Raw genomic sequence first — 13,523 nt, 5'->3', positions numbered from 1 at the left:
GGGTTTAGCTCATGTTTTTTTAGGTTTGAGGCACAAACTGGCTTTCATACATGCCTGTCCTTTCTGATAAAGCAAGTAGTTTTGTTTATTTAGTGGCTAAAGTTGTACACTTTCCAGAATAACTTAAGTCATGACTGGTTGCAGACTCATTTTCAGAGCTATTTTAACGTCTGGGCCTCATGTTATTTGTATAACAATGGCTTTTATTGAGCTCTATGCAATTCTCTTTATGAATTAAAATTTCTAAAAACCTGAAATCTGTGACATAGCAGAAAAAAATTGATGTTTGAATTTCTGGTGTTAGGATGCAAGTGAGGTCTCCTACCCTTCTCTGTGGGCCTCTCCCTTTTCCAGTTCCTGGATGACGCCCAGCAGCACTTTGATGGTCTCCTGACTGGAACTGATGAGGTTTTCCATGGCTTGAAGCTGTGCTTTTACATCCCCATCCTGATTTACAGGCACTATTTGCTTGCAGGCTTCTTGTGTTTGGTCGGAGGGAGCCCCATCAGCCTGACTGCCCATGCAGCCTGACGGAGGCTCATCCATGCCCCGCAAAGGCCGGGCTGAAAGCTGCCCTGTACTGCACTGTGCCTGCGTTGTACAGCCCCTGCTGGCTCGTGGTAGAGTCTCACTAGACAGTCCGTTCAGCTGCAGGCCTTTCTTCCTCTTGCTCTGCACAGACGGACTGTCCAGGCACTCCACCTGTGTGAGAGAGTTCCAGGCGATGGGGCCCGTAACCTTGGAGGTTCTGTCCGGGAGAGTTCGGGACGAGCCTTCCTCCAAATTGAGCAGCTGCCTCTTGGCCAGGCGGTCTACGTCAGGCTCCCTGTGTTGTAATCCAGTTCCGGCTTTGGACGGAACGCTACAAAGCTGGTACTCTCCTTGTGTTCCAGCTCCGCTTCCTCTCGGCGTACCCACAAGGCAGTCTGTGTCTGCAGTGCAACTGAGCAGCAGAGCATCAGAGCACAGGCCATCAGGTGCACTGTGCTGCTCCACTGTGGCAATGCACTCATTAGTATGGAGCAGAGCCCTGGTCCTCAGGACTCCTCTCCCACTGCTCGCTCCCTCCTCCTCGTCTAAACCCTGCTCAGCCGCTTTGGATTGCTTCGCCTCCATGACAAAGCCGTTATTGTGACCTTTATACGTTTCCACTGCTGCCACGTGTTTAAATGTGTGGCCTTTTTTGCGCTCAAAGGGAAAGGTCTGGTAACGTTTCTTTAGGTCTGGGGACGTCTGGACGCCGGTGCTCCTCGTGACGTTTGGAATGGACCTGCGGGCAGGGACGGTCATGTACTTGCGGTACGCCACTTTGTACGACATTGGCTTGCCGCCTTTCCCCGCCGCCTGCAGCTCCGCCTCCCTTTGCTCGTTCTGTGCCTCGCAGATGTCCTTGAAGCGCACTTGCAGGGCTTTGTTTCTCTTCCTCACCTGTCGACTGGCTTCCAGGGAATACTCCAGTGCCAGGGAAGTGGAGGGCAAAGGCGGTGCCTCTGAGTCGGACTCTGAGTTGGTGAGCATGCATTTGCCACCCTCCTTGCTCACCATGTTTCCTAAGAGAAATGAAGAGAGATGCTATGTAAAAGCAATAAAATAAAAATCTGTCAAGAATCGTAGAGACAAACAACATTTCCTGAGTATTACATACAACAAATTAACACAAACCTAGGGAACATGCAGGGTTCTGCAGTTGTTTATGCATCATGATTCTAGAGGTTTTTTACAGATCTATAGGCAGGCTTGAGAAAAGGTTTTCAGAATTGAGTGTCCTGTGTCTTGGAGCAAACCCTTTTAGGTCTTTTTTGCACCTTTTTTAGTCTTTTTATGCTAAAACTCTGCAGGTTTATGATGCCAACATGACTAAGTGTATTGCATGCACATATCCAGAATGCACTTGATCTTCTCTGTAAAACTAGCAGCTCTGTTTTAGCCTCACTTTCTCTTTTTATTGTTGGCAATTAAATACATTTATTACCTGTTTTCTTTATCTCTGTCCACCACTAAGTTCATTAGTGACATTTGCTAGTTTGCTTTTTTTCAGTAAAAAGCAAACTAGCTCTTTTAATACACTTTAAATTAACCACATACACACTATAGTGAGACCACTGCATGATCATACCCTTTTTAAATCAGAATGTAAAATCAGGTTTTAAAACATTTCTGTGCCCTCTAATTGAAGGCACTTAACTCCCGTCCCATTCCCAGAGGCGGTATAGTTACGATAAATGTGCTGCTGTCATAATGTAGTCTATGCTGCCCTGCTAGTAGGCGGTGCACAGTTAATATTACAAATCCCAGAATATTCTCCAGATGCATCGGTATGTCAGTTAGGACCCATAACCCCCATCCTCTAGTGAGATTTACTAGCATATCTGGTCACACCCTCCCAAATTGGCAAAAAGAAAAGGTGGAAAACTGAAGGATTCTTGACCCAAGATTAAGGACAGACTTGTTTGTGTTGTGTGCAGAACCAACAAAGCTTTAACTCAAGAACATAGATTATAGCATTGCTGATTTTTATCAAAATGTTGTAATTTTTTTGTTTGGTTTTGAAGTAAATCACAAAAGAAAATATGATGCAAAATTAGCAGAAGCAGAAATTGAACAGGGCTACAGCTAAATGTGCTTTTTATGTTGTTAGTAGTGGTAATTTTGTAGCTTTAAAATGTTTTTGTCCACCATTGAATGGAGTGTCTTTCTTGGGATCCTGGTTTCTTGATATTTTGTTTGAAACCTTAGTATTGTTACATCTTACTTTATACATGCACAACTGCTGAAAAAATATGAATGTGTGTTAATCTTTTATCTCTGCATTAACATGATGATAATGTAGTAATTTGCAGACCTTTTGTTAGCTGTGTGAAATGTTTAAAATGGGTCCAACAGCAGGGTCATTCGTCCTATTTTCTCAGTTAATTGACATCAATATTTGACCACTTGGTGGCTCTCACAAACAGTGCATAGATCATTAACATTCAGCCCCAGATAGTTGAACTTTTAGTAAGTATGACAAAAAATATGAAGCCTATCATCGTTGGGTGAAAAAAATCAACTTAACCTGACAGTAAATTTTATGCACTTCACCCCAAGATACTATACATGTCATACAAAAGAGGGACGAATCATAGGCATGTTTTACAAACTCTGCGCAATTTCTTTATGTTTAGACCCTCACAAGATGCATTTGACATCCGCCAAAATACGTTGCAAGATAAAAACTGTGCCTCCCACTAAATACAATTTTTTAAAAAGGTATTACAGAATGAATCTAATGCTGATGTGCTGGTATCCCAGTTGAATTTCTTCAGTAGGGCTTTTCAGTGTCCAGAATTGTACTTTTTTTTAACACCTGGTGATAAGCTAAAGGACATACCGTTGAGTAAAGCGCTTCTTTAACAGATACAAAAATGACTTGTTTCTTAATCTACTTTCTCATTTAAAAGAAATAAAGACAATGTCAGTTTTTGGTACAACAGAAGCATGAGAAAAAGCAAGCAAGCAAGAGATGATGAATTATTATACCACCGGTATGGTGCTGCTGGCATCGTGACTCTGCAGTGTGTTTTTGAGGCTCTGACAAAAAATAGAATTCCATCTCTGCCTGCTGATTTACAAAAAGCAAACACGCCACATGCTTACAGATGTCGAAAAAGATAGAATAATTATACTTTTCAGCCTTTCTCCTATGACCGCTTTCTGACAATGGTAAATGATGTTCAGTTTAAACTGTGTCTCTTTTTTTCTCACTCGTTCTCTACAAACACCCTTTGTTTCCCTTGTGTTCGATTGTGACATTTTTAGCTCCTTTAGAGAAGAGAGAGTCAGCTGTATTTGAACGTCATTTATCTGCCTTAATATTTTTGCCTGCAAAAACATCTCTAAATGCAGAAACTTTATATTTTGGCAAGAATAATTCTTTCTTTTCTCCTCTAAGCAAGGCTTCTCTTTTATTTTACTGAGCTGTATACATGTGGGTAACACCTAACTTTTAGGCAGACTGTCGCCAGGTGACGTCATCTGCAGCATGTCCCGCCTCCATGAAATATCGACTGCCCTCGTTTGTGGAGCCAGTTGGCCAGTAGTGTCACTGGGAAGCGAGAGCATAACACAAAGCACCTTTTATACAAGCTGGAGATGGCAACCTTCTGCTGTGCAAGCAGATGTTTGTTTGATTCTCGACAGGCAGATGATTACTGAAATGACCACGGAGTTCTGTGAGGAAGCGGTTTTCAGGATGTCTGCAAGATGCAGCAAAGCACCAAACAAATAGGAAAACCTCAGATTCTGCTGTGAAACGATACTTTTCTCACTCTATTAAGATTGCAAATGCAAGACATTCTCAGAGAAAAGTAATTATCTTCACACACATGTTTGTATTGAAATGAAACTTGTATTGATTAATTACACACTGAGTGATGTATTTCTCTCAATTTTGGGGGGAAACTGAAACTTATGTTCATACACTGCACCGTATATGCACTCTGTATTTGGATGGGCCTCATTTTCGATGAATTACTGCGTCAATGCGACATGGCATGGAGGTCATCTGCTGAGGTTCTAAAGGTATTCCAGGTTGCTTTAATAGCAGCCTACAGTTTTCCTGCATTGTTAACCACGGCGTCTTTCATCCTCATCTTTATAATAGTCGATAAATTCTAATGGGGTTTAAGTCGAGGCACTTAGCTGGTCAGCCGAGCACAGGGAGACCACGCTCAATAAACCAGGTGTTGGTACATTTGGCAGTGTGGGTCAGGTGCCAATTCCTGCTGGAAACTGAAATCAGCATCTCCATAAAGTCTGTCAGCAGGGGAAAACTTGACACGCTCTGATGTTTTCTGGTAGATGTCTACATTGACTTTGGTCTTGATGACATAAAATGGACAAACACCAGCAAATTACATGACTGTCCAAACAATCACTAACAGTGGAAACGTCATACTGGATGTCAGTTATCTTGGATTCTGTGTCTCGCCACTCTTTGCCCAGACTCTGGGACCTTAAATTCCATTACCAAACAAATTGTAATAAAGAAAAAAAATTGGAAGAGGACTTTGGACCACCGTATAAATAAAGTGAACAAGTTCACTTTATTTAAGTTACACCAATACACAACATGTCATCTTAAAAAAGTCATTTTAATTCAATCATACATACAGCTCAGAAAATATTGCTACCAGAAGGTAAAGTAGGAGAATTCAGGCTGGATGTCTCCACCCCGGCCTTTCCTTTTCCAATTATTAGCCCGGCTGTCCAGCATATAAAGCCTTTCTTTTGAACAAAAGCTTTTTCCTTGTTCTTTTGTCTCTTTGAACATGTGAGCGTTGTCTTTTGTCTCCTTAGCTCAGGTAATATCCTTCTAGTGGTGTCACTGTTTCAGGAGTGCCTTAACTCATAAAATGTGGCAGCTGTGGCTCATGTCCTGGATATGCGTAGTGGCTCTTAGCGCTCTGACTATAACCAAAGTTCATATTTTGTAAATGTTTTTTAAAAATTCTTCTTGCAGTTATCCCTACTGCTTGTGTTATTTCTACCACAGTTTTTTCTTTCCAGTATTGCTAGAACATATCCAACAGTGGCCTGTGGAGTGTGTCTGTGATTATCTGCTAGATGACGATGAGGTTAACTGTCTTTCCTATGATTCTGTAGGTCGTAACATTAATAGGGCTGTTTTTATTGATCTTATGAAATACTTGGGGATTTTTATATTTTCATTACTCAATAACTAAGCTACATAATTTTTTTTTACCTTTTCAGCTGAATGGCTGAAATAAATAACATTTTTGATATTCGGCATTAAGACGTTCCAGTGTGTTCTAAATGTTACTTTCTATACCAAGCAGTTTGTTTTGAAAGGAGCCAAAGAAAAAAAAAAAATCAAGGTTAGGGGATTATTATGCTGTTTTTTTTTTTCCCTGAGAAACCCGTGTTCTGTTGAGAAAGAATTATTATCAAGTGGTCCATTTTAAAGTATGAATAAAATTACTGAATGACTCCTGACCTCTTTGCCATAAGGTTGATTGAGCTGAGAAAGTAGAGAGTCACCAGAATGTAAAGTAGGAGAATTCAGGCTGGATGTCTCAAACCCATTCATTTTCCAATTATTACCCTCACTGTCCAGCATATAAAGCCTTTCTTTTGAAGAAAGGCAGATCTTTCTGTGTTCTTCTGTCTCTTTGAATATGTCAGTGTTATATCTGTTCATCTGTAAGACTGTGTGCTCTCCTGATCTCTCACTGCCAGTGTCCTCTGCATGTTTGTACAGATGGTGACATTTTCAATGGGAGATAAATGCATCTGACATGCTCTCTCCGAATGCACTCTCCGAAGAATTCTGCCATGTGAAATGAAACTCTACATTTATTTAATATTAGAGGACCTTCTGAATTTTAATTGTTTTAAATGTGGCAGATTGTAGATTTAGCTTTTCAAAACAAACATAGCAGATCTTTTTTTTTTGTTTTTCAAGCATAACAGTGCATATGCAGTTGGATGTTGTTGTATCATATTTGCACTAGAACGTAATCCTTTCTGACACATCGGCACCATAGGCTAAATGAAGTGTCCCAGGCTCCACGTATCTGATTTATTACCCATTGGGATCAGACCCGGACGACCGCTACAGCGCTCGTTTCTCACCTCTGGCTGGAACACCACTCCATGGTCTCTTTCATAAACAACACAATTCAGCACGTAAGCTCAGACAGCTGACCATTTTTTTTTAATGCACCTCTGCTCCTTTTTACATCGAAGGGCACGTTTGTCAAGTGGACTGACCTACTATTTTCTACCCAGACCTCGCAAAAACAGATCTCATTGAGTCACATGCATATGGCTAAACACATCAACATGCTCACATCTGACCTTGTTCTAGAGGCACAGCTCTCTTCCCTGTCATGGGCAACTGTTTGGGCATTTCCTGGAAGATTATTGCATTTGTCCTTAAGTTAAATCTTTGGAGTACTGCAAATTCAATCTAGGTCATTATTTTTTAAAAATGTCTTTATACAAAACAAAGTTGCCCTTTTTCTCCATCACTCATGCTCATTTAAGACATCACACCTTGAATTAAAAATGACCTCTCATTACTTGCATTTTTTAAACTCCACATGAGTCAGCAGAGCTGTGAACGTCACTCTGCTGATTTGCCTGTGGGGAATCTATTAAATGTGCAAATTTTAGTGTCCTCATTCAACCTGTGGGGATAAAGCATCTACCGTAACTTCTAGGCTGACTAATTTTGTTTTATCACTTCGGCTCCACCAGAGGGAAAGTCCATTAATATAACTTGCATCACAAAGCCGAATTTATTAAACGCAGGAACCATGGCTATACATGTCAATTAGAGGCAGCAATGCAACAGCAATCTTTTTGCTTAAGCTTTTTAACATTGTTTCTGGCAGGCTTTTTTCCATTATCCTCATTTTTCTTTTTCATTAACAACTAAACGCTGTAAAGAAGACTGTGAAAATATTGCAATAGTAGTTTAGTGCAAGTGGAACAATCCTTAGTTATTTGCTCATATTATCTGATTACATTATTTTACTTAAAACACTTTATTATAACCTGAACCTGCTGGGTCTAGCTGAGTGGTATGCAATTTCTAAATGCTACTATAAAATTAAAAACAAAATGGCTAGGGTTAGCTAGTCTTTATAACGTCAAGCTTTCAGAACCTTCTAAAACCTTTGCAGAAACTGTACCTGGAAATACTCTTTTCCATTTTTGGAAGTTAGGTACTGCTAGTTTTAAGTAAAAAAAAAAAAAAAATCACTTTTATTTTCTGAGGTTGTGTGCACAAACAAAGAATTTGACTTCTGTTTGAACTGCTCGCAACCTACAAGACACTAAGTATAAAGATATAAACTGTGGAGTGCTGCTGTTTATTAAAACAACGAGTTAAGACAATATCTGTGTACTTTTATCCTTGACTTTGTAAGGTATGCTTCATAATATTTATTCCAGTTGCCAGTTATGTCTCTTCAGGTAAAAGAAATGCAGAATAAACTGTAACCCATTTCTGCCGCCAGATTTACTGCATTATCAGAGAAGCTTGTTGTCACGGTACATATTATGTAGATACCCCTGATCTCTAAATGAGAAGTATGTTAATCTCATACTTAATGAGTGTTATAGTTTTAAAGTCCATAATTATGTGAAGTCATGCAGATAAAGAAAACAAATAGCTTTAATCTGACTCTTTGCTACATGAAAACAATCCCCTCCACAGTTTTATATTGTAACAGCTCAGATGCTCCATAAAGAAACGACTGACAGCATCTTCTCAGTCATGGAGGTTCCTAACTCCTCAGTAATCCAACGCTATCGTTTCTTGTGTTGTCTTCATCTTTTATTCTCTTTTGTCAGCTTCTGCTCATAATTACATGGGGCTTAGGCGTGTTTTGAAACATCTTTGATTCGTCTGTTAAAAGCACAGTGATTATGCAGTGAAACAAAAAAAATTGTTGCTGGGGTCTCTTATAGTAACACTGTTGATTTATTGTTTGGATTTTCACTTTATTTCTTGTCTGTGGTTGTAATGTACTATGGTAAAATGGATATGACGCTGTAGAGCTAAATGCCTGTGCAAGTCAGTTTTGAGGGATAACATTAACACAATGCAGCAAATCTTTTGTCAGCGAATGCTGGAAAATTGTACTATTGCAGGATTTTGGAGGATTGTCTTTTCAGCAATGTCTGATCAAGCATTCTGTTTTGCTGCTCTGTTCAAAGGCCGATTGAAATAGTAATAATATTCTCATAGTCTTAAAGTAGGAACTGGAAATGTTAAAACGACAGATTTTGATTGAAATTATCAAATTAGTGATTTTTGCCTTGTAAAAAGGTTTTAAATATATATTTTTTATTGAAATGAGGGAAAAAAATATGTGAAAAATGAACAGCAAACGTTATGTTGAAAAGCAACAAAATTAGCAGGAAGTAGCTGCAAAAAAATTATTTGGGAGCCACTTTGACCAAAGAAGGCAAACAGGTCCAAAATGATGGTTAATACTGTGCAAACAACTTGAATGCTATTTTTAATTTTCCATTAATAGACAAAAAAGCCCTTTAATCTGTTTAGACTCAGAATAACTGTCATTTTAATCAACAGGGGTGATATGGCTTGAGCAAAGACCTGGTATATTTTTTTGTGTGTGTGTTTTGTTGTTGTTGTTTGTTTGTTTTGTTTTGTTTTTTTCCAAAGTTACAGGTTGCTGTAAAATATTTGTTTTGTGGAGATTCTATAAAAATGAGAAAATGATTTAATGTGGAGTTATCATAACTTACAGGACTTGTCTGAATATTTAAAGCTTGATGCTGAGCTAAAATAAATCAGGTCTTAAAGCTTTAAAGTAAGGTTCTCTGGTCAGACAAATTGAAAACTGCAATCCTGCATCTCACTCTTCCATTTATTGTGGAGGTAAAATGTGTCAGCTGGAAATACATGCATTACCTGCTCAAGAGTGTGTCGACAACATGCAGTTAGCTTAATTGAGAGAATTAAAAGCACAGCTGATACTTACACTCCCATAAAAAATTGCATATTTGCCTTTTGAGTTAATGGCATTTTGAGATATTCAACCACTCTCTTTTTGATGGTTCCGGGACTATAACATACATAATTTAAGCCAGGATGTGACCAATTTTGTGTTTCTTTATTTAAAAAAAGTTTTTTGGTAATGTTAAGAAATTGTCATCAGTGTCACAACCTAGACAAAGTACTATATATGGGACGAAGACACCACTGTTACAAAATGTATGTTAATCCTACACAAATGTCACATCAATGATCTGATAATAGCATTACTTCATCTCATTCAGATTTTCTATGTCCACTAATGAAAGTTCACTTCCATACCCACATTGAATGTTTAGAGTGGCTGACATGGAAGTGGACTTATTTACCATCTACAGCCACTAAAACTGGATATGGAGGATAGAACTTTCAGCCCAAGATGGTTATGCAATCAGTGGTGTTTGGGAAACAAAATGAAACAAGAAAGTGGCGTCAGTCAAATTCTGCCTTTTCAACTCTTGAAAACAGTATACAGTTGTATACTGTAAAATTCCCTTCATCCCATGCACTATTTGCAACCTGGACACTTTGTAAACTGAACACATACAGTATTTAGACAGCTGGATTTTTTTGTCGTTTCTTGAAAATGTTTTCCCTCTCATCCAAGGATTCTTCTGATTTGAACATTGGTAGAAAGTAACAGGCTAATAAGTTGTAGTCAGAGCAATCACACTAACTGCGCCATCCAGACAACTAATGGTGCTGTTAGGGCACATAAGCCCTACACTCTGCTCAGTTCAATGTTTGGGTCGTGTTTAGCTCGATCAGGCATACCCCTAATGAGTTGGTGCTCACGTGTCCTATGGTATGAATTGTTGAAAAAAACAGCTGGAGATGTGTCAGGGCTGCAAAGCAGGAATTTAAACTTCTGAGGTAACTTCCTTTGTTGAATTTTGGATTCTCATATTTAACATAGTTGGCTTTGTTCACTCCTCTCTCAAACTAACCAATTTCCCTATGCTAATTCTACACATTGCTGTTATAAAAACAAGTGTCCCATCTTTGAGATGTGGATAAACTGCTGATTCTTGCTGCTGTCTAGTTTCTTCAGTTTAGAAATCTAAACGTTCATCAGTACGTTGGACTGCATGCATATGACACCAAAGATCAATACCATGTAACAGAAGCTTTTGGTTTTACACAAACTTAAAGAAAATGTTTTTAAGTGCTACATGCCAGATACAAAGTAATAGGAATATAATTATGGTAATGTCTGCATCTGGGATTCATTGTAGTTTTGTGAGTTCTTTGCACAATTTTATTAGTTATAGCAGAGCCTGTCCATTTATACGGTATTGTAAAGATTGTATACTGTTCAAGAGACTTTCGTCGAGCCTCCTATTCTTGGTATGGGTGTTGTACACATCTTCAAAAAATGTTCCCTTCTGCTACTGTGTAAGGCACTAGAAATTACAGTTATAAAAAGATAACATGGTAGTCTGTATTTATGGGCTTGTCTTATCCTTGGACTGTAGCCTGCAGACACTGTAGCCTTATTATTTTTTTACTCACCTGGACCCTGCTGAATAGTGGTTGTTTTTCTTGGTTCTACCCTATTCCTGGTTGCTAGTCAACATATGTGTCGTGCTGGTGCCCAGGTGGATTCTTAGGAGTTTGATTAATTCTCAGGAAGCCTGTCCATACATCAGCAAACATAGCGTCTGCCGTAAACGGAGAGCAGACCTGAGGAAAGGATGTGTTCTGCAGTGGGCGCCTGCTCTAATCAGAATGCATCAGATGGCTCTACCTTTTTGCAGCTCTTCATCTTTCAATGCAACAACCTATCCTTCATGTCTTTTCATGCTTTTTTTCCTCATATTCCTCTCTATTGCCTTCTCTCTTTTTGTCTGTCTCGTTCGTTGCTTTAAGTTTCACACTGGCTTCAAAGCTCATAGGCAGCTAAAGAACTCCCCTGCCGCTTTCACATAGGCATCTCTTGCAAAATAAAAAAACACATTGACAAGAAAAACAGCAGAAAGAGAAAAGAGGAGGGGGGGTTGAAGAGTAGAACGAACAGGTACAGGAAGAAAGAAGTTGTCACTATATTTGGGTGGTGCAGAGTTGGATGTGAGTAAAATGGAAAGGGACTGATTTGACAAAAAGAAAGTGATTGGATTGAGATCTGAGCTGAACATTAGTGAAAGATCACAAGTCATAAAACTACCAAAAATCATCTTGTCAGGTAAAGAAATGGTATTTTGAGTCACCCTAACTCATTCTTATGGTTATTTTTATTGTGCAAGTAAAGAATCATGCTTCAAAAGATAATTATACAAGTTTGTTTCTTATCAAATTAAGCTAAATAAACAGTTAATCTCTTTGCACAGATGGTGCACAGAAAATCAAATCTAAAGTCATAAAAAGGAGCCAAGGTACATTCAGTGTATTCAGATGCAGATTGTGTTGTGCTTTATGTAGCTATGCCAAATGTTTGGCTGTTTCATGTAACTTTTTTTGCATGTCAAAGGTAAAAATCTGCTTTTTTCTCCCTAAGGTGGTATTTTTACATCCCAAAACCACTAAGCACATTTGCAGTTTTCATCTTTTACTTTCAGAGCTTTTCAGATAAAAGTGAATTGGGAGCCACTTTTTTGGGACGTTTCTGGCCAGATTTTGACAGCCGATGAGCTAAACTAATTTCATGTAATCCAATAGTCCATTGTAAGAAAATGTGATTATTCATGTCATTTTCCATTTACTCAAGATGAGGTCTAAGGGATAACAGAGTCACAAGGAAACCCCCAGAGATCCCTCTTCTAAGCAACTCTCTTCACGTCATTCTGGGGTTTCCGAAGGCATTCCTTGGCTAGAAAGGAAAAAAATTGTCCCTCCAGTAAGTTTTGGGTCTGCCCTGGGAGCGTTCTGATCAGATTCCCAAACCACCTCATCTAAATCCTTTTGATGTGGAGGAGCAGCAGCTCTGCTTTCAGGGCGCCTGGAATGAGGCCTAAAGGATCTCTTTCTTTTTTTTCTTTTTTTTTTAGCTTTGATACGTTACTACTTTGAGAACACACAGCTGTGTAAAAGAATTTTTTTGCACAAGACTTTAATTTTAAATAGTTTTTACATTCATAATGTCATTTTTAAAAGACTTATAAACAGTATAAACAGTTAATAACACCATAATTAGCTACTTACTACAAAACATTTTATATGTTTTTCTCAATAAGCAGTTATGGACAAGTTTAACGGAATATTTATGCATTGATCCAGAATCACGTTTTAGTCAAAAACAGCTTAGTTATCTCCTCTGTGGCTCTTTAACTGTTGCACTAGAACTGCATCTTATTTTGCTTTGTAAATGTAATTATAAGGGGAATGTTATTGCAGAGTGCTACGAAATAGCAATCCTTTAAAGGGTGACATTGGTTTTAATATAATTGCATTTTAATACCTGCAGAGGTAACTGTAATCACCCCCTTAACTTTTCTGACTGGCCTTATAGATCAAAAATATTTGGTTCTGCTTAACAATTAACCTGTCACCTCCAAAGATGTTGACCCTGCACTTTTGTTCTTCGCTTTCTGAGAATCAATAATTTGTGTCTAAAAATAACCTCGGAGCTATTTATTAAATCCTCAACCTTGCTCTGGAAAACATGCAGCAGCTAGGAAACTCTGACTTGCAATTGCTTCTTTTATCACTGAGCATGCAGCAGGCAAAGTTCATTTAGGCTTGTTGGTTTATGTATTTATTATTTATTGTTGTCGACTCCCAGGTTCCCACAACCTCTCTTTCTTTTTTCTTGTCATTTTTCTTTTCTTATGATTGTTGCAGCCTCTCCAATTTGTAGTGATGAACCAGATGCTTTCTGTCGTTCCAGTAATTTTATAAAATCAGTTATGCCATTGCAAAAAAAAACAAAAAACATCTCCTCTTTTAGCCCTGCAGTTAGTCCCTACATCACATGGCAACCAGACCCACAGCACTCTTTGCCTTTATCTGTTTAGAT

General features: G+C 38.7%; 2 protein-coding genes across 5 annotated transcripts in view; one reads left to right on the top strand and one right to left on the bottom strand.

Annotated features, from left to right (window-relative positions):
• dock1 (dedicator of cytokinesis 1) overlaps positions 1-13,523 on the top strand; it is a 213,098-nt gene that overhangs the window by 111,765 nt on the left and 87,810 nt on the right. The gene's annotated exons all lie outside the window — the stretch shown is intronic.
• Positions 1-13,523, bottom strand: part of insyn2a (inhibitory synaptic factor 2A) — a 37,724-nt gene that overhangs the window by 21,203 nt on the left and 2,998 nt on the right. For 2 of the 3 annotated variants that reach the window (XM_032573883.1, XM_032573885.1), the window contains exons 2-3: positions 3,984-4,084; positions 326-1,550 (exon numbers count right to left, since the gene is read on the bottom strand). In XM_032573883.1, the coding sequence (XP_032429774.1) occupies positions 326-1,550; positions 3,984-4,023 (1,265 nt within the window). In that variant the 5' untranslated portion in view covers positions 4,024-4,084. The remainder of the gene's footprint in view (positions 1-325; positions 1,551-3,983; positions 4,085-13,523) is intronic. The other variant, XM_032573884.1, reaches the window with a different exon arrangement.

Source organism: Xiphophorus hellerii, chromosome 10 (assembly GCF_003331165.1).
Source record: "Xiphophorus hellerii strain 12219 chromosome 10, Xiphophorus_hellerii-4.1, whole genome shotgun sequence".
In the NCBI taxonomy this organism is placed as follows: Eukaryota; Metazoa; Chordata; class Actinopteri; order Cyprinodontiformes; family Poeciliidae; genus Xiphophorus; species Xiphophorus hellerii.
The sequence above is the reverse complement of the archived record's forward strand: the minus strand, read 5'-3'. Positions and strand labels throughout refer to the sequence as shown.